The sequence below is a fragment of the Vicugna pacos genome, chromosome 16 (genome assembly GCF_048564905.1).
Source record: "Vicugna pacos chromosome 16, VicPac4, whole genome shotgun sequence".
Classification (NCBI taxonomy): Eukaryota; Metazoa; Chordata; class Mammalia; order Artiodactyla; family Camelidae; genus Vicugna; species Vicugna pacos.
In genome coordinates, this window is record NC_133002.1 from 54133613 (window position 1) to 54154521 (window position 20909).

General features: G+C 44.9%; 1 protein-coding gene across 13 annotated transcripts in view; it reads left to right on the forward strand.

The window, feature by feature from the left end:
- Positions 1–20909, forward strand: part of KCNJ16 (potassium inwardly rectifying channel subfamily J member 16) — a 464720-nt gene that overhangs the window by 433765 nt on the left and 10046 nt on the right. For 10 of the 13 annotated variants that reach the window (XM_072939496.1, XM_072939497.1, XM_072939492.1 and 7 more), the window contains one exon: positions 5270–6927. The exons of 2 other annotated variants lie outside the window; for them this stretch is intronic. In XM_072939496.1, coding sequence (XP_072795597.1) covers positions 5366–6625 — 1260 coding nt within the window. In that variant the 5' untranslated portion in view covers positions 5270–5365 and the 3' untranslated portion in view covers positions 6626–6927. Of the gene's footprint in view, positions 1–4669; positions 4749–5269; positions 6928–20909 lie in introns of those variants that run through there. One more of the 13 variants, XM_031685661.2, reaches the window with a different exon arrangement.

Here is a 20909-nt window from a genome sequence, read left to right on the forward strand (position 1 = left end):
GAAGTGGCCCACGTGGCTTAAGGGTGGGAAGTAGTGGTGGCATCCACATCTGTTAGGACCCACACCTTGGCTGCCCTGCCATCAGGCAAGTGGAAGGCTATTCGAGAAAGTTGGAGGACATACTCTGATATTTTACAGACGGGGAAACGGAGTCCTCATGGGCAGCAACGACTGAATAACTGCTAAGAGCCCAGCCCCGTGAAAGATGGCGGTCCATCTTCGAAGAGGTTCATTCAGACCTCACAATAACTCAGTAACAGGGGTATTATCCCCATATCTTGGATGAACACACTGAGGTTCAGAGAAGAGTTACATAAACCAGTCAAGACGGGGAGGACAGATCTGGAACTGGAGTCTGCCCCCCAGTTCATTATTTCTCTACATTACCAGGAAACAGACTCTGTCTTAATAATGAAGTTCTTTGATTTTTAAACCAGAATAATTGGCTATTGCAATTCATATTATTTTGGTCCTATCTTGACGTCCAGAAAATGGAGAAACTTAATCCCAGACTCCAAAGTTCCTCTACTCCTTTATAAAACATAGCGTTATTTGGGATGAGGAAGCATTTACAATCGGGTGATAGATATGACTTGGAAAAACTGGGCTCAGAAAGAGGCTCTCCAGATAAAGTGACTAGTGATATTGTCATGCTGGACTTCTGCTTCTTCCCAGCGTCTTCTTAGCTTCTCCTCAGTTCACTGGTAATGTACTACAACCCCTTTCTTACTACGGAAACCGTTTGTTCCATAAAGTGGCATGCAACTTTCTTGGATGGATTCAGAAAAAGAAATTGTAAGGTTGTGTCAGGAAAGAGGTAAACTCCATGGTCACTGAGAAGTTGGACCAGGGTTGGAGGGTAGGGCTGGGAGGGAGAGGAGAAGAAAAAGGGAACAAAAGCTGTAGGTCAGACCCCAGCCTGCTCAGGGGATGACAGCAGCTGAGGAGGAAATATGAGAATACCGTGGGTTTGTCAACACGGGAGAAACTGAAGTTAGGGAGACGGAGTATTTAGAGACGTCCGGACAGTGTCTAGCCTGTACTGGGTGCGGCAGCTATTCAGTGGCTGAACAGAGAGGGCCACCTAAGTGTGTCTGAATGTCTTATGAGGCTTCCAGGCAAGATAAGGCTCAGGCTTAATTCCAAGGTAGGAAGCTGTGGGACAGGTTTTGAGCGCAGTGACTTGTTCGGGTTCGCGCCTGACTCATTAACACCCGTCTTTCTTTGCTCCTCAGCAACCAGAGCCCACCCCACAGTCATCTTACTACCCTCCTCTCCTGGACCCTCTTGTAGCCCCCCTCCCCCTCCACACGCCACACAAGACAATGACCTGCACACAGAATCTAGGCCATCCTTTCTACTCTCTGCCCTGTCCCCAACTCTCACGTTTCCACTAAAATTTATCTCAGTTAACAGTTGCCAGGAAAGTAACTTGATGACCGATGACGTCTCGTAAGTCATTTATATGATCAGGAAGGTACCTGTTAATCTCAAAGGCCAGAGGCATTAATCAGTGAATTTTAGGGAGGCTATTTCAGGCCTTTATTTGTGGTGTCTCTCGAATTAAAGGAAGATGATTACTATTAATATAGTTATAGTAAGTAGATGCTAGAGACAAGAGCGATTTTATTTTCAAAGTGACATGGGGTTGTAAAGTCTTAGCCATCCTGCGGTCCCCTCAACGTGCAAATGACAAGCTTAGGTCTGAAAAACTATCCACAAGAGTAGTCTGCAGGCAAACAGCTGGTTTTGAGAGGCTGTTGCGAAATGGCAGAGGAATTGCTTCAGAATTGGTGAGTCTGACCGAGACACTTTGGTGCTTCGAGAAAAGGGAACAGGTAGACAGGCTGCTCGTGTGTTCTGTTGAAAATACTCCCTGTGGTGCATACGATCCACCTGAAATGAGCTCCACTGTAAAGATTTCTCCTTGAATTCATGCAAAGATCTGAAAAACTGAGGACTCAACACAGGTCTTGCCAGTCAAAGCAGTGTAAGGGACCTTTTTCACTGTACTTCGTACCATGAGCAAGGACTGAGAGAGGTCACTGTCAGGGTCGGATCCGCTGACCGCGCTAACTTCCCCGTCTCAGCTGATGTCAGTACTTTCCCAAGTGTCTTTGCAGATTGTAATGAACTTGGGCGGCTTTCTCAGCCCTCCATCCTCGCTGTGCGCTGCCTCTTCCTCTAGTCGCGTCTATAAAGAACCCCATGTCATGACAGAGAAATCACACAGAATGACAAAGGGCCTTTCCTCCTGCACTCATTAACCACCTGGCAAAACAGTTCAGAACGGGGGTAGAAGGGGACCTGAGAGTTAGCATTTACTTTTCAACTTTCTATTCCACAATGTCGGTGGTCAAATTTCCATTTTTATTTTAAAAAAGGGAATTTTCCAGCCAATGAAATGACCCCCCCCCCAGTTTCTAGAGAGCAAGGAACACAACATGCAAAAAGCAATGCAGAAGTAGGAACATTGAAGATACTCTCTTTATGATGGAATAGATGGCGACAGGCTGATGACAAAAGCACTGAGGCATCGTGACAGCCGGGTCTTAATCCCAAGAAAAACAAATGTTAAATATAGAAAGTCCAGTCCATCAGCAAGCTACATCCTCTGTGATGTAAGGGCAAGCAATGGAAAAGTGCTCCAATTAGCACAACATAAGAAACAGGAGATTAATAAACATCTCTTCTGTCTAGCCATTTGGACAAATGGGCCTCCATCAACTTACTTCATGGTGTGGGCTGAGGAATGGTTAAGACGTAAAAAAAACCATTTGGCTCTCATCTATCATTTAGCTTAAAAATAACTGTCTTTTAGAAAATGCATCATTTACATGGCTGGAAAATCAAAGAATAGATGAATAAAATGGATGCACTTACCCCAGAATCTGAAAACTTTTCTCTGGATAAGTTGAAACGAATGAGCGTCATAATGAACCGTAGCAGAGGACGCCAGGGGTTTGGGGCAGATTTCTCACAGCTGTAACTTGTAGGCCTGAAATGGTGACATTATTCAGAAATAATTTTTTCCACATACTCACATTTGCTCACTTGTAGCTTGTATTAATTGAAAATTCATCCCCTAATTAGTCTCTGTTGAAGGTATTTTTAAAATGGTTCGTTTATCACAGTGGTTGGCACTGCTGGAATTCAGAGTGATGCCAGCCAAATGCCATTTCAAATAAAAACCTTTCTTTTTTTCTGTTGGCAACAGAAAAGAGCCGAGTCACACAGTAGCTCTTGATTTATGAACTGAGCTTTCTTATTCTCAGACTCCCACGATGGGTGCAGTTCCCTTTAAGGAACAGACATTTACCAAGAAAATAATCTTGTCTCCAAATCTGCTTCTTAATTTGAAATCATATGGAGCTTTGATTATCCTGGTTCCATTCTCATGCCCCCAAGGATCAGGTGAGTGAGTGGAAACAAAATCTTGAGCAGCTTCTTGCTTGTAAAATGTCCTTCGATGACACATCGGACAGGAACCCCCCTCCTCCAAAAAAAACCACACATATATTGTGGGCAAATTTTGTGGGAATATTTTACCTTCAACATTCCAGGAAGCATTTTGTCAGCCTTGGGTCACATCCTGAAAGTATACAATTGTCTCCCCCAAACACGGTTGAAGCGCTGACCAGAGAGGATGTAACTACTCAGAGCCGATCTGGAGGATGGATGGGTGAAGGGGCCAGGGTGAGGAGGCAAGAGAATGGACAGAGAGAAATTTGGACCTGCCTTACGGGATATTTTGGCTGTAGGCAGAGTGTCCATCCTCTGAGTGGTCCACCAAACAAAGTGTTTATTGTAAAGTGGCCCTGATTCCTGGAGAAAAAGAAAAATGACTCCTATTGACTGGACGGAAATTAACTCCTTCCTCCCTTTTGTAGCAGGGAAGGCACTGGATAAGTACTTGGTGGTTAATTTCTTTGGTTGGTTTCAAGGGGAGTCTCCATGTCCGGAATAGCGTTTACTCTGACCGAATTTTCTGTGCTGCCGAGTGGCAGGATTTTCTAGGCTAAAGTGTCCACTCCCCCACCTAGCACAGGTAGACGACGTGGAAAACATAGTTTAGTAGTTATTAAACTGTAATCGTTGGGCTGCAATGACTCCTTTTTTCACATAGACGTAACTAAAGCCTATTTAATATTGAATTTTTAAAACCTGCTTTCAGACTTGAGCTGGAAAACAGTTGGCCTCTATCATGGATGCTAAAAGCAATAATAACGGTACGTTCTGTCTTGATCTTTTAAAGACTGAACGAATTTGGAGGGAGGAAAATGACTTTGCCTAGGGATGGCTGTGACACCACCAGGATTACAGTGAAGAGCTGGACAGAAGGGTCCAATTGTAGCATGCTCCCTTTAAGAGGGAAACAAGATTAGCAACCTTGGCAAATTTTCGGCTTCTATTCAGAGGGAAAGAGAAGAGTTTCCAGTGTCCAAAAAAAAAGACAGACAGAGAGAGACACAGACAGGAAGAAAGAAAGAAAAGAAAAATAAAGAATGGATTTTTTGAAACAAAGGCAGAAGCAATTTTATACTTCACTGAAAGCTCACCTGGGAGTGGTTTAAACTCCTCTGGGGTTAAGGAAGATTTCTTTTTTTTTTACCTCTCAAGACCAAAGGTGGAGCTAGGGTAAAGGAACCGAATCTGAAATAGCGTCCCCGTCAGTTCTGTTCTGTCCTGGGAAGCACACAAGGAAGAAAAATCTCCGTGGAAGAGAGAGGAGGCTACAAGTGATGAAGGTGAGGGACCACCCTGTTATAGCAACCAGCATGTGAGTTCCATTTTAACGTGAGCCTGGAGACTCTTTATCACCTCCCTTTTCTGAGGAAAACTGTCTGACTTAAACAGAAAGCGTATTAAGACCTCTGGACAAATACCTGCATTCGATTTTGCCTTTTTACATGATAGATTATTTTGTTTTCTAAATGCTCTCAAGCCAAAAGAGTCTACAGATTAAAACAAAAATTTTTTTTTGCAGGTCAGAGAAGGTAGTGAGGCTTCATTTGGGATAATCATAGTGTTTACTGAAGCCTTACGCATATATAAAAATGTGATTTTCTCTAATTGCATACTTTGTTCCTATAATGACGGAGCTGAATTCTCAGCTGAAATGAGTAATCAATACTTAACGTCTCTGTCGTTCAGACAAAGTCTCAGCTATTTCAGATGGCATGAAATTGCTGCAAATTTGGCAAATTGCTCTAACGATGGAAATTTTACCAGCTTAAAGCTAAAGTGCGTTTGACGATCTGTTTTTCAGGTTTTATGTGAAAACCCAAACTAACCAAGAGCGCCACACCTAGAACGACTGTGACTGCAGAGGTCAGCCGGAGTGACCCAGGGGGCCAGGGGGAGGATGAGCTATTACGGCAGCAGCTATCGGGTCGTGAACGTGGACCCCAAGCTCCCAGGCTGCCCCCCGGGGCACATCACTGCAGAGAAGAGAAGAGCCAGACGGCGTCTGCTGCACAAGGATGGCAGCTGTAACGTCTACTTCAAGCACATTTTCGGAGAGTGGGGGAGCTACGTGGTTGACATTTTCACCACTCTCGTCGACACCAAGTGGCGCCATATGTTTGTGATATTTTCCTTGTCTTACGTCCTCTCCTGGTTGGTGTTTGGCTCCATCTTTTGGCTCGTAGCCCTTCATCACGGAGATCTGTCCAACGACGCTGGCATCACGCCTTGTGTCGACAACGTCCACTCCTTCACGGGGGCGTTCCTCTTCTCCCTGGAGACCCAGACCACCATCGGTTACGGCTACCGCTGTGTCACCGAAGAATGCTCTGTGGCCGTGCTCGTGGTGATCCTTCAGTCCATCCTAAGCTGCATCATAAACACCTTCATCATTGGCGCCGCCCTGGCCAAGATGGCCACCGCCCGGAAGAGAGCCCAGACCATTCGGTTCAGCTATTTTGCCCTCATCGGCATGAGAGATGGGAAGCTCTGCCTCATGTGGCGCATCGGTGATTTCCGACCCAACCACGTGGTGGAAGGCACCGTGCGAGCCCAGCTTCTCCGCTACACAGAAGACGGCGAAGGGCGGATGACCATGGCATTTAAGGACCTAAAATTAGTCAGTGACCAGATCATCCTTGTCACGCCGGTCACGATCGTTCATGAGATCGACCACGAGAGCCCACTGTATGCCCTCGACCGAAAAGCCGTGGCCAAAGACAACTTCGAGATTTTGGTGACATTTATCTATACTGGCGATTCGACCGGGACTTCCCACCAATCCAGAAGTTCCTACGTCCCGCGGGAAATTCTCTGGGGCCACAGGTTCAATGACGTCTTGGAAGTGAAGAGGAAGTACTACAAAGTCAACTGCCTGCAGTTTGAGGGCAGCGTGGAAGTCTACGCTCCCTTCTGCAGTGCCAAACAGTTGGACTGGAAAGACCAGCAGCTCCACAACATGGAAAAAGCCCCGCCAGTCCAAGGATCGGGCGTGCCAGACCCCAAGGTCAGAAGAAGGTCGCTGAGTGCAGTGGCCATTGTGAGCAGCTGTGAAAACGCAGAGGAGACCACCCCATCTGCCACAGATGAGTGTAAGGAGGCACCTTATCAGAAGGCCCTCCTGAGTTTAAATACAATCTCTGTAGAATCCCAAATGTAGCCCCAAGTCCCAGTTGCAGGGGCTGCCACTCAATCATTTTCACTCTCTAGCCAATCACCTTAAGGCGAGGAGCAGGCAGCAGGGCTTTTAAAGAATGCCATAGCTATCTTTGATGGGGATGGGAGACAAACAGGGCTGGTCAAACTTGATAAAAGATATCTAAAAATCACGTAGTAGCCAATTGTTTAATTTTTTTTTTCTGGCTAGCCAATTTTGTGTTAGGGATGCGAGTAAGAAGTCTAGTTGATTCATTTACGCTTCATCTCCTTTTATTATTCCACACTCTTGTATTGTCAGCTGGAGGTATCACATTCAATCATGGGGAACTCAAGTAGGCTACTGGAATAAATAAAAATAGAAAGACAGGAAAACAGCATGCGTAATAAATTGTTTAATGTATCCAAATTGGTAGTATAATGAGTGGTTGCCTAAAGAGACGACATAGTATATAATCAAGATACACAGGCTGTGTATTCAGTAGCTCGTGATGTCGAGATGTTTAACTATGAAATCCACGGACCAGTTCGAGTCACTCTGTTCACTCCTCATCATGTCTTGATATCTGCTGGCAGAGGTAGAGGCTGTAAGAAATAAACAGTGCCACCAATTCAGGCAGTTCCTCCCCTGCCACTTGCCCAGGTCCTGATCTAGGAGTGCTGGAAGCTCTTGTCTCTCTCACCCAGGAGGCAGAAGGCAGGGTTGGCGTTATTATTCAAAGAGGTGCTTCCCTCTTTAATGCCCTGCTTGACTCCAGCAAATGGCTTTATGCAGAGGAGCAGAAGTAAGGTGAACAGGAGCTTGGTAAGGCCTGTGACAAGGGGGCATCTACCCACCTCCCGCCACCTGCTCCGGGGACAAGGGGAAGGAACAGGCTCAGAGAGACAGGGTGAGGGAATGGATGGCGATAAACCATCCATTTGGCTGCTACAGGAGAGATGGAATTTTGGGGGGGGGTTTGGCAGTGTAGGGATTAAGAGGGTGGAGGAGGAGGTAGGGAGGCTGTAAAGGGAAAGGTTATTTATTTGTGCCTAGAAGCAATTATGTATGTTTCCTGTCTTGGTTACTTTAGAAAACATAAATAACTTGAATGGTGGATTTTGAGAAACTCTTCCATTGAACTTGGAGTCATTTAAATAAAAGATTTGGTGAAATGTAATTAAGGTGATTTTAGAGCTCATTATGAAGTGGATAAGCTGAGTGCTTTAGAGTTGCTTAAATGGTAGCACGTGAGATAAATATATATACTCTGTTTCCACGTTAAAAGATGTTAGTTGTGATTACTTTAAACACAAATCCAATCACCTATGACTGAAGAGTCATTTTTAAGCCTTATAAATTGAAGCGTTATTAGCTACATTCCAAATTACCTTTTTTTTAACATTGTTGCAGAGCTGGCAATAAGTATATGCCACAGTTTTTCATTTGTTTATTTTATTTAAATGTATACACACACATACACACACACACATCACACGTAGCTTTTGCTTTTTAATGGAAAATCCCTCTTTCTCTCTCTCCTTCTCTGCATTTTAATTAAAGCACACCAGTAAATTGAATTGAATCACATAGTCCAAGATTACCAATAAAAGTTCAATATATAGGTATATAAAGTGTTTTTCCTTTTTTTTTCTCCTTTTTCCTTCCTTGCTCCCTCCCTCCCTCCCTCTGTTTCTTCCTTTCTTCTTTCCTTTTCCTCCTCCTTTCTTTTGCCTTTGAGCAACAGTTATTTGATAAATGCACATGTGCAAATCTTGTATTCCTGTTACTATGGATAAGAGATCTGTTCAGGTCACAAGCTGCAAAATTAACATCAGCACTCTAATAATGCTTTTTTTCTCCCTGTCTTGCTTAAGGAATGCAAAACCCATATTTTAAAATGCACATGCGCTGCAGAGCGGGATTTTGCAGCAGCAATTACTCAGCTAAATCAGAGTAGTACGATCTGCTAAGTAGAAAAAAACCACCCCTACAACCAACAGAAGTGCCCCTTTCCCTCCTTTTCTTAGCTTGTTTCCCACCCGTCTCGTTTCACTTCCCTTTGCTGCCTGGGCTCTGCCTGCTCACAGTCGTGCTCGGTCAGTGTCAGAACAGAGGCATCAACTCCAGTAAACACATTCTGCCCTTGGTGCCGCCTCCATCGGGTCCTCTGACCCGAACTAGGATAGACAGTCACATTCCCACATAACGCTTGTCTCTAATTTTCTGTTTGGATTTATAACACACTCTGACACCCCAGTGAGTTACTTAACAATAAAGAGCTTGAAATCGTGTGGAACGCGTGTGCCTGTGCTAGTGTGCACTCTGCGGATGTGGCCAGCGCTGGGTGCCGGGCACTGATAACGAGGTTGCTCTTTCACAGAATGAGGACTTAGGCAGAATTACAAGGCATTTTATGGGTTTCTCACAGCTGGCTGAAAAGCTGTATCTGAGTTAACAATTCAGTGCTTCTGTAAGCATCCAAGAAACCTCTGTACAAAACGGCTTTTCTCGTTTGAATGCTCCATCAGTGATGAGGATAGTTTTTCTCATGGCACGCCTCCTCTCCCTGAAGATGGAGCTATTCAGTAGCGTCACTAGACAGAAGACAAACTGCAGCTTCAGGCCCTGCTCCACTGTGGGCTGAAGCCTTAAGGGGGGGACACAGGGCGAGAGAAGAAAGGATATTCCCCCAAGCCAGCGGCTCATCAGGAGCGCTTAGGTGCTCTGCGCAGGTACACTTAGTCCCCACCAAGGACAGTGGGGTGGAGATTTTTAATTGCCATGATATCAAATATCTCATTCTTGACTTCTTCCTAGTTGACAGATTTCCAACTGGGATTATAAAGTGCCCAGATTTAAAAAAAAAAAAATTGCAAGTGTGTTTTCCAGTCTCTCTTGCAGCAGAGGGTGGGATGGAGGGTGTGCTGCCGTGACAGGGTTCTGGCCCCGCCCCGGAGAGGTTAGCAGAGCTCCCTGGCTGTGACCTTTAGCAAGCTCTCCACCTGCGACTGACGAAGCCGCCGTATGCCCTCTTAACCCCCTGCATTCATCCTCCTCCTCCTCGAGACCTCAGAGTTCCTGGCTGAAGCCCCTGCGGCCATAGAGGGGGAGTGGGACTCAGGGACACTCCTTACAAGGCACATGGGACAAGCAGGAACAAGCACAACCCTAGGTGGCCGGTCTCCAGACATCCGCAGGGCTGATGATATGTGAGATTTCTACCCGACAGAGCGAGCCGCAGATCTAGAGGGAATTATCCAGGAAACGAAGGCTGGGAAGGCAGAGAGGAGGTCCGAGTGACGTCCAGCTTGAACTTGCACACGGTATTTGATGGAGTTATTCTCTGCGGAAACCACACATGTTCTTGGGGGGCGTTGAGGAAATGCCACTGTGATTGTAAAACAAATACAAAAGAATGGCTTTTGGCCTGGAAATCTCTCCGAGACACTGAAGGCTGGGTGACCTTAATACAAGATTGACCAGGCCTGCCGTTTACCATCTTCCTTCCCTCCTGCAGAAGCACATTCCGTGTCTCAGGGGGACTTCCACTCGGGCTGGCGACCTGACGTCCACGGAGACTCAGGCCAGCAAGCACCGACCGAGCCGCTTGGTCAGGAAAGCAGAACTCCAGGGGTGCTGTGCTCAGGACCCCTGGTGACACCAAACTGAATTAAACTCATCCACGTGGGTTCCAAACACACACCAAGGAACCCCGACCCTTACTTTAAATATTAGTGTCTCATTACTTTTGAGTCGTCCAGGATAGTGCGAAGTAGATTCTCTGGACCACTTTTAGTTAAATGGGCAGCAGATTCTACTCAGTTTAACATGTTCTATTAGTTCCATCCACAGCCAGCACTGAGTGTTCCATTCTGAGTGTTCTGCAAGGCGTGTGTATAACCTGAGCTTTTTTTTTTAAGGTAAGCTTCCCCTGTGGACGTCTGGAAACCACCCCTCTGTGCCCTTGGTACTAAGTCACAGAGCCCTGCCCTGGTTCTAAATCTGGCCAGGCTGGTCTCTCTCTCTCTCTCTCTCTCTCTCTCTCTGTCTGTGTCTCCCTCTCTCTGTCTCTCTCTCTCTCACTTTCATTTTCAAAGGAGCAGTCTGACCCGTACTCTGGAGCAAAACCTTTGGGCACCACACACACAATGCGAGGGGGAGTAACACAGACGGATGGATAAAGCAGCAGGGAGGCACTTGGCAAATTCTCTGCCGAGGCTCTCCTGGACGGGAGAGCTTTGAAAATGAAAGCGAGTAACTGAGACGCAGTTCAGATAAATCTGTGTGCAGAGAGCAGGCGAGGCCTCCTACAGGGACCTTTTCCTGCAGAGGCCACATCAGAGTGTTGCCTGGACACCGTGGTAAGCCGGCATCACTTAGGGGCCTTTCGTCAGGAAGGAAAACCTGACGTCCGAGTAAATTCCCAGTTTCTCTTTCACTGCTCTCCGTTTACTCCAGCCACTTAGCACAGTCCTCTCGTGACTGTGTGGTCGGGTCGTGAGACTTGGCCGGGGGGCTGGCAGCATCTTGCTTGTCACGTCACCCAGAGCTCCTCTCCTCGGGGAATGTCCGGGCTGCGGGGTTGGGATCTTTTGTGCAGAGTTTGGAGACTTAAGTCAGCGTGGCTGAATGTTTCCAAGTTCAATAGACTTAGTGGCTGAGCACCTAGCAGGGAACATTTAAAAATAAATGAATTATTGCCTTTCGCTGTTCGGTCTCATTCATTTGTCCTATTTTATAAATACTGCAAAGTGAAAGGATTCTGGATCGAGAGTCTGTCATCTCAAGAAAAAGCCACTGGACTGAGACTGAGGGTCTTCTGTGTAATGAACTTGAGCCGGGTGGCCGCCCGTGTCGGGCTCTCGGCAGAAACGCTGGGGACCGCAGGCTGACAAGGTCCTCACTGAACGTTCTCAGCAAGCCCGGTGGACGAAAACCGAAGCAGATAGTCTGTCTTGCTAAACTGCCTCCAAAGAATGCTTTTTCTCCCTTCCACCATTTACCCCTGGGGCCTGTAAAACATTCTTAATCACTATCTAAGGAACTTGAACTTGAGACAGAAAGAGCCCCAAGAGGTTTAGATCCTGTGAAAACTTCTTTACAGAAAGTTATCAGAAACCGTCGACTTTCCACATAACATCCTCCCATCACGTGCGCTGCATGCTGCGTTGAAAGGCTCTTTATTGGAATTAGAAGCACATGTTGGAGATCAATTATTTATTGTGCCTGTGCTGCCTGCTGGTTGCGTCTGATGCCAGCTCGCCCGCGGAAGGGAGGCCAGCCCCAGGGGCTGGGGTAAGGGGAGAGGCAGCCTCCGGCCCCCACGGCCAATCCCAGAGCCAAAGATTCTTAAGCCATAAGAGGGACATCAGTTCCTCTAGTCAGATGAGAGGTTATCTGCCCAAAGAGGCAGAGCCTGGGAGACCCGCATCGAAGGACAGGGCTCCTGGAACCACCAGAGGGGGTGATCCGTCCGGAGGCCGCCCGCCCGCCCGAGGTGGAGACATTTTTCTTCTGTGATCATTAGCCGGGAAAAGCGATCACTTCAAGACCCTTTGTGAAACAGAAGCCCATTGTTTTCTAGAAGTGCTTTTGAATGGGACTGTTCATTGGTCATTAATTATTTAGAGAGGCTGGAGCGTGGGCAAGGGGGAAAGAGTGGGAGAAACAGCTGAGCTGAGCAATGATGAATGACGGTCATCTTTTCTAAAACGTAAACCAAATGAATTTTTTTGTTTAAAAAAAGGGCCTCATCCCTCTTCAGGGCAACGCTAGCAGACAGCGAAGCACATGGCTGTGCACAGACCCAGCCCCCTGAGACTTTGACCTTGGCAGCAGGGACACTGAGTCCTCCAGCGGGACCACCCTTGGGAGATAAGCAAACACCGAGAGCAGTGGGGGTGTTTCTTCCAGGGGATGGATGCGGTCCGCTTTGGAGGCAGGACCTACAAGGAAAGGAGCCCAGCCTGTAGAGACCCATAGACAGGAGAACAACATTTGTCCGTCTTATTAATCATGCAACCTGGAGCAATTCAGCTGGAGTTTCTGATGCTTAGTTTCCTTACCTCTAGTTTTGTTGAGTTTTGTTTTCCGATGCAGGTTTACAGACCCGACCGCCTAGGTTTGGATCCTTTAACTGTTTCCTTCCCGAGTGACTTGGATCCTATCCTATTTCCTTCCGGCTTGACTTTGGGCAATTTTCTTAATCTCTTGGTACCCTGGTTTGCTCAGCTGTGAGTTGAGGAATATAATAGTGCCCACCTCACAGTTGCTCACAGTCAGGATTAAGCCAGATAATGTTTGTAAACTGCTTACAACAGTACCTGGCACAGAAATGAGCTATTACCATGATCGCCGGGGGCAAACGCTTCATTTCTTTTAGTGTTTTGTCAATTAATTTACGTCCCTTAACTTTTAACATTGAGGTTAGCCAAAAAAAGTTTTTTAAGGAGCAATCATTTGGTAGAAGGAATATAAATTATCATCCAAATGCAAGTGATTTGTGTACGATCTTACCAAAACCACTACAGATTAAGTAAAGCACATTTCCTCTCCGTTGAGTGAGGCAGCATCAGGATTTGGTAAAATGGTGATTTGAGAATAAAAGTACTGCTCTGCTGAGATACACAGAAGATGTAGTGCCTATTACCAAACCAAGAGGAAACCAGACAGCATAGCATACAGGACCCGCCCCCCGACACACGCACCGTGTAAACTGTCCACTGGGCATTTAAGCTGTTTCAGAAAGTATTTACTTTATGTCGTCAGACCATGCATTGTATTCAGATTTCTCCATATTTTTCACTACATTCGAGGGGTGCTGGAAGGAGCAATCTCCTTATCCAAAAATGACCTGTTACAACCCAAATAAGCTGCTGCTGATTGAATTTGGAAAAATCTTGCTGGTCTGTGATGTGCTGGTGGGTCCCCTGAAGGTGCAGACCACGCAGGAGGCCGGCAGCCTCGCCGCCGGTGCCAGAAAAGAGGTGATGAACTCGCTTGGGGAGGGGCAGAACGTCTTTTTCTCTAATGTATGTCATACCTTACAGTAGGAGCACCACTTTCAATTAGATGGAAGTGGATTCAAACTCCAGGTGTGCCCCTTGCCAGCCGCGTGAACGTGGGCGGTTTCCTGTCACTGAGCGTCAGTTTCTCCTCGAGTGTAAGTTAGGTGATAATATTCACTTTGCGGGCTCACCGTGAAGAGTATACAGGAGACTCACACACACAGACACCCTGATAGACTCCACGCATCTCACATATATGTGTGCGTGTGTGTGTGTGTGAAGATAGACACGTAGCTTTCTAGCACGTAGGAGTTGCTCAGTGAACGAGTATTCCATTTTCCTCCACATACATCAGTAATAGTAGCATGTTTCAAAGGAATTTGAAAGCAAACGCCTTGTTAGCAGTAGGATTATAATGCCCTGTTAATTATCACAAAATTATTTTTTCCTAGATATTCATGCTTTCATCTTGATGTGTAGGTTGAGGTCTGAGGTCCCCTTGCTAAATATATTCTCTTCCTCCTCCCAAGAGTAAGTGGTTTGCAGTCCCAGCACTGCAGCTAATGAGCTGTGGAATTTGGGGAAGTTACTCAACCTCTCTGGTCAACTGTTTCTGAACACTTCTGGTCTGGATGTTGCTTTAAATGTTTTCATGATCCCTTGAAGCCACAAAATGTGACGATTTTCTCTCTACTTCCAGCCCTGAGTTTTTTGGTTTGTTTCTTGTTGGGTTTTTAATGCTTTTTTTTCATCAACATATGTAATTTACTGCAGTCTTTCCTATTCTTATGATCGCTGGGCTATCGAACAGAAAAATTCCTCTTTCGTATTATTTTCTGCTTCTTTAAAAATCCTTCCTTAATGTCTAACTGTGATGTACTTTTTATTCTTCTCATGATAATCAATCAATAATTCATTTACAATAATAATGTCTGTTGAAGTTAGTTTTCAGATCTCATATGATATGCTTTTCTAAAACTGGACCTATTTTAAACAGCAAGATTTAAAGCATTTAAAAATGACACAAGTCTGATTTTATAAAAAGATGAAATATTACTTTTGCAAGTACAATGGCAGGAAGCAAGTAATGGCATAAAAAATGTAGTAACTGAAGTAGAGGACTATGATGCTGATGAGGACAACCTGAATTTATGACCAACTAACAAAAGGCATCAAATAGGCTATTAAATTCTTGAAATGCCAGCATGCTTAATCTATGGAATTCAGGGAAAATACTCCAAAGTGCTACTGGCCCTTTGAGTTATAATTAATAGGTGCATCTTCAGATTTGTACCTGGCCAGACTGTGTTTCATTTCCATTTGGGAAAAAGTATGGAACTGACTATGATTGCAGCGTCTAGATTCCCAGCTGCTAGTCGTCTCCGAGTCCCCTGAGCATAAGGAGAGATGTCCAGATCTCAAGAGCAAACAACCATACAATAAATGGACGGCACATAGGAATATTCTGGACGTTCTTCCCAATATCACATCTGGTGTGGAATCCAGAGAAGCAGCAATTTGCAAATAACAAATCTGAACCTTTACCGTAAACCAAAGTTTCCAGCGTGGCTTTTTTATCCTTACGTTGTAAATAAATATCAGAATAGCCATGAAAGACTAAAACTTTGAGAGCAACCTCAGGTCCATCAAACAATATACAGGTTTGTTTATCCTTCCCCAGAAATATAACTTATTCTTTATTTTTAAAGCTTTGGACAGTAAATGAAGGCTCTGCATACCTTCTTGTCCTTTCTGGGGTTGGGGTTTGGAAAAAGCCAAATATTAATGATTTTGCGGGCAGAAGGAAGAAGACAAAAACATAAAGAAAAGCACGTTCTCTTTTTACCGAAGGCTAGGGTGACGTGCTGGTCCTGCGGAATATCACAGCAATAATAGTAACGGTAGTATTAATAATAGCAATTATGGAAAAGCCTCTGGTAATTGCACTTCTATTAGGAGGTTGAGGATTTTTGGTCACCATTGTGCCACCTTGTGGTCACAAGAAAACACTTTTTTTTTTTTTTTCCATGAAGTAAATCCATGAAGTTTTTATTTTCCCCCCCAGGGCTGTGCGATGATACTTGAAAGAATAACTTGGGAAGGATGTTGTCCATAAAGCCTATAAAAATCTAATCGGCACCATTCAGGTAAAAATAAAATCGCGTACACTTAAAAGCAGCAAATGACAATGGTATGATTCCGTGCACTAGATCTCGCCTCTGCTACCTAGACACGGATTATACATTTAGAAAATGAAAGTAGGGCTCGTTTAGGTTGCCATTTTTGATCTACAAACGTAGACATGCAGTCTGGATCATTCTCATTGAGAAGCTAATCAATAACTCAGCAGTCTATTTATAGCAAGAGAAAGCAGCCTGAATTTACCTATCAGTTACCAATACTGTAGAGAATAATCATGCCAATGCGTAGAGAGAAACAGGGCGATAAACACGACTTCAATGACGTGAGTAAAGGTTTGCTTTGTAAATATGTATATTGTAAGCTCATAATTTGTATGCACTTCAAAGAGTTGTGATACTTGGTTAAAGGATTTTTCTCTTTTCAAAATTCCACGTGTGCCAGCATCCAGATGGAAAGAACAGAGAAAGATAGGACTGGCCACCTTCCCACAGAATGCTGTCTGCTAGGGCCTAAATAATGTATTTTGCAATAAATTCAGAAATGTAAGGGCCACAGTTTTGTATTTACAAGGGCGTGTCTGATCAAGCGTATAGCTCGTCGAGGATGAAAGTATCAGAAAAAAATGAAGCTCCAGCAATTCTCTCATTATAAATTGTGTGTGTGTGTGTGTGTGTGTGTGTGTGGAGAGAGTTTCACGAGTTCTCACAGAGGTATCGCCACGCTCATCTTGGTTTTAAGTCTCTTCATCCGTCTCTTGGTCTCTGCTCTCTTGTCTCTCGGTCACTGTTTCCTTGTCTTCATACCTACCAATTTCTCTATCTCCATCTCTTTCTATCTCTTACTCTTAAGGCCTACATCTTAGTCTCCCTGTCTCTCTTTTTCACACTAATTTAACTTAGACCGAAGTCTAGGAGGTGGACAGGTCTAGATTTGAGTCATAGCTCTGTGGATTATCAGCAATGTGCCCTTAGGTGAACGACAGTCATCCCGCAACACCCGTGGGGGGCTGGTTCCAGGACTCCCGCGGGTACCGAAATACGCAGATGCTCGAGTCCCTTATATAAAACAGCAGCGTACAGTCCGCCCTCTGTCTGCCCTCACATACCCTGCGGATTGGTTGAATCTGCAGATACAGAGAGCGGTTGGTGCTCAAACTCAGGCTCAGTTTCCTTATCTGTGCAATGGGCGTAAAAGTTCTTCATAAAGTTGTTGTGACCATTAAGTGACAAGTTGCACATAAAAGCACTGAAGACAGTAGTAGCGCAGAGAAAATGGCCAGCACAGGATGACCGCCTCTATGTTTATAGTCTAAAAAATGTATCTGTTCTTAATATTCAAATTCTTTTTTTGGTAAGATGTTTCAGCCTCCTTTAGAGATATAACGTCACCATGAATTAGATTTGTATATCATAGAATTTTAAAATGGAAAAATCTCCCATGGACGTCTTCTACCCACTTTATCAATGAAATGCTCAGAATCAGGAAACACCTTGCCTACCAGCACATAATTAGGTAGCAGAGCCCGTCCATAAGTCCCTGTCTGCTACCTCCACATACTCACCCACTGCTTCTGGCAGTGAACAGTGATTCTAGTTCTAAACCAGGGCTTTATTTTTTGGCCTTTCTTCTTTCCTTCCTGTCTGTCTGTCTGTCTCTCTATCTCTCTATTTGCCAGCACCAGAATTAATACAGTCAGTGAAATAAAGAATTTTCAGTCGCAGTACCTGACTTTTCTAAAATGCATTAATTCATGCATTCATGTATTGAGTGTCTACCTCCGTGAAGGCAGTCATGAACCAACCAGAAAAACGATCTCGCCCTTGTGGAACTTACAATCTAGTAGGAGAGAAAATAAAGAAACAAATACATATATAATTTAATGCCAGGCCTAGTTATGTGCTATGTCAAATAATGATACCACAATAATGCAGGCATGCATCCATGCAAAGAGCGGTGGGATAGTCAGGGAAGATCGTCAGGGAAGGTTTCTCAGTCGAGGTCACATTTGCTTAGAAGCTGAGAAGAGAGAAAGTAAACCGTGTGGATACCTGGGGAAATCGCATTCCAAGCCAGTGCAAAGGCCACAGAGCAGAAACGAGTTGGAGAGTCTGGGGGAGGAGCAAACATGAAGAGTCCAGTTCTGTGTTTTAGATGCCTGTTTCGTACTCGCGTGGGAACAAACCGTAGGAAGTTGTGTATCCATGAGTTTGGAGTCGAGGGAGAAGGTCAGCCCTGAGGATGTAAATTTGGAAGCCTCTGCAGAGAGCTGGAGTTAAAGGCAGAGGCTTGCACGAGCCCCTCCAGGAGCTGCAGGGAGGGAGGGGAGCGTGGAGGTGGAGCCAGCGCCACTGCAACACTGCAGTCAGACGCCACCTAGGTACCACGTGTGAGAGGACAGAGCTGACCGTGGAATCGAGCATCCGCCGGGGCTAGGTGCCTGACTCGAGGAGGTTCAACGGAGAACGAGAGGTGAGAAGGGAGGGACAACTTCACAGACATTGGCTAGAAAGAGGAGAAGATGAGTGAAGTAATAAAAGCTGGAGGGAAAGACAGGGTCAGGGAAAGGTATCCATTCCTTATTTCTTTCTTTGTAGTTTTCTTTCTTTTGTTAGTGGGAGGTAGTTTTCAGCATGTTTATGAGCAGATGGGAATGATCCCATAGAGGGGAAAAAATAGATGATGTAGGAGAGAGGAGATAATTAAAGAAGCAGAGGCCTTGAATAGATGAGAAAGGATGGCATCTTGTCTACAAGCAGAGGGAGGGGTGACATCTTAGCCACAGACACAGGCGGGGAACAGTATGTCCAGGGAGAGATGCAGATGGAGTCAGGGCTCACGTCGGGGTAGTGGGGACTGACTGATGGTTGAAGATGTTCTCTTCTTTCTGCTTCCTTTTTTTTTTTTTTTTCCCCTTCACTGTGATGAGAAGTGAGGACGCAGCTGAGAGTAAAAGGTAGTAGAGATTCAAGTGGAAGGAGAAAAGGTTTAAATCCTCATCTCAGAAAGCAGGAGTGTGGGTGGACTACGGAAATGGAACAGGATCGCCAGGTGGTCCTGAAGTCCCCTTTGAGGTTTGCGATCATACGTTTACAGTAACATCAGCCAACACGACTGTGTGTCTTTCCCCATCTAGAACATTCATCCTAAAGTTTAGTTCCCAAGAATGTATCCGTTTAAAAAAGTCCAGCTTTCCAAATTACCACATTCTATTGTTGTGAGTTGGTACATACACTCACACAATTCAATCAAAGAAATAACACATTTTATCTGCTGTTGAAACGTTCTCTGTGACGGTCTAGAAATAAGCAGCTAGGTCACCATTTTGGCTCAAGAAGAACAATTACCACATTAATGTGCCAAAGAGAAGGCACCTCTGACTCTTTGCAGTGGGCCAGCTCTCCATCCCTCTATTTCGTCAACTAGTACAACCCACTGTCCTGGGGAATGTGCAAAGTGGGTGGGGACGCCACCCTAGCCCATGGGTCTGTGTCCTACCTCACAGGCTCTTTCCTGGGTCATAACAACGCAGAGCGAAGGGGCTAAGGGCCAGAGACCCGTGAGTCTGCGTTAGAGTCTGTTAAATTGTCCCTACAGCAGCGGCCGCCGGGCTCCTGTGGGTTGACGTTAGAGCTAAACAGCAATCCACTGAGAAACAAAAGTCTCAAATATTTGTCTGTCCTCATGATAACTTAATGTATTTTTTTATTTAGATTTTTTTTTCTTCCACCTTCGTGTATAATGTCAAGTGGCCCTTTCCGTGGAAGCTGGCCCCATCCCCATCCCCTCTGCTGAGTCATTTCCTCTCCAGGGGGCCCTTTTCACACCCACTTTTTGGCGGTAGGGAAGGGGGAGGTCTTAATGAATTTGGTCCTGCCCTCATTTGGGATATAGTCTTTGATGATAGCCTTTTAGAACAAAGTCTTTCTAAATTGGATTTTTAAATTTATTGGTCATGCTTTTAAAACGTCCTATTATAGAGCTCATAGTTGAGTGATATTTCTATCCACTAGGGCCGTTTGCAGTCAGTTTATCAGAACATCAAAAACTAAGTAAGTTCACTTGTCATGGCAGGTGTTGTCAGGAGAGAGTGACGGAGTCGTGTCCGACAATAGGTGCTTCTGTGAGGAAACGAGGTCTCGGTAAAGCTGCGTTCGAGTGTCTCGCAGGGCGTGTGCGACCCTGTTGACTAATGGAACATGTTCAATGTGCATTCTTAAGATTATCGTAGAAAAGGCATTTATGGTGTAAACTAAACCGTATTTTAATGTATATTTTGTGGCCATTGTAAATTTAATTGCAGGATTTGAATGAGGGGCATGTTTATATTTAGTCTAGAGAAAGTCGCTGTTTACCAGATTGCCGGACTTGCTCCAGCCTTGAATTTGTGGACTGTCATAACCTAGACGCAAGAGGGAGGTTTACAGAAACTTGCTGGTCTGCTTATTTACAAAGGAAACAACTCTTCAAAGTATTCAATGCACTTACCTTCTTGTTTTCTGATTATTTGCAATGACAGCGGCCAGTCTATTTGGTTTTTTTCCCCAGAGCCTGTATGAAGGAAACCCATATTCCTATAAGGACGTTGTGTTGAACAGACGGAACATCGCTGTTTTTAAACTTCAATCTGCAATCACGGACGGTGGAGGAAGCAGCAGTCTCTTTCTTAGCATTTTCCGTATTGAAAACTAGGATGATGATGATAAGAGGAGTCATAATAGTAACAGCACCTTTAGACCAAGCGTCAGAGATCATCACATTAAAGTAACTATGAAAAAAAAAAAAAACAACCAAAGAGAAGAAATAATACAACGATGTCATGTTGATGCCAAAGAACTGAAACCACCAGGTCACAGAGAACTGAGGTAGCGACTCACTGAAGTGTGTTCGTACAATAATCATTTCAATGATATGACTCCCAGAGGGGCTTACACTGGTGCAGAAGCTTTTAAACTTGATTTTAACAAGTTCTATTTCTAGTAGATTGAATTGGTAAGAAGGACACGAAAATAAGGTAAAATTTCTGCCACATTAGTTTGGCCAAAGTGATCCCGGAAGAATAACTCTGGAAAGAACCTTAAGGAAGGTCTTGTTCAACCCCCCTCTTCCACGTTTATAGAATAAAAGACAGGGTTAAAATAAAAGAGAATTGATTTGTC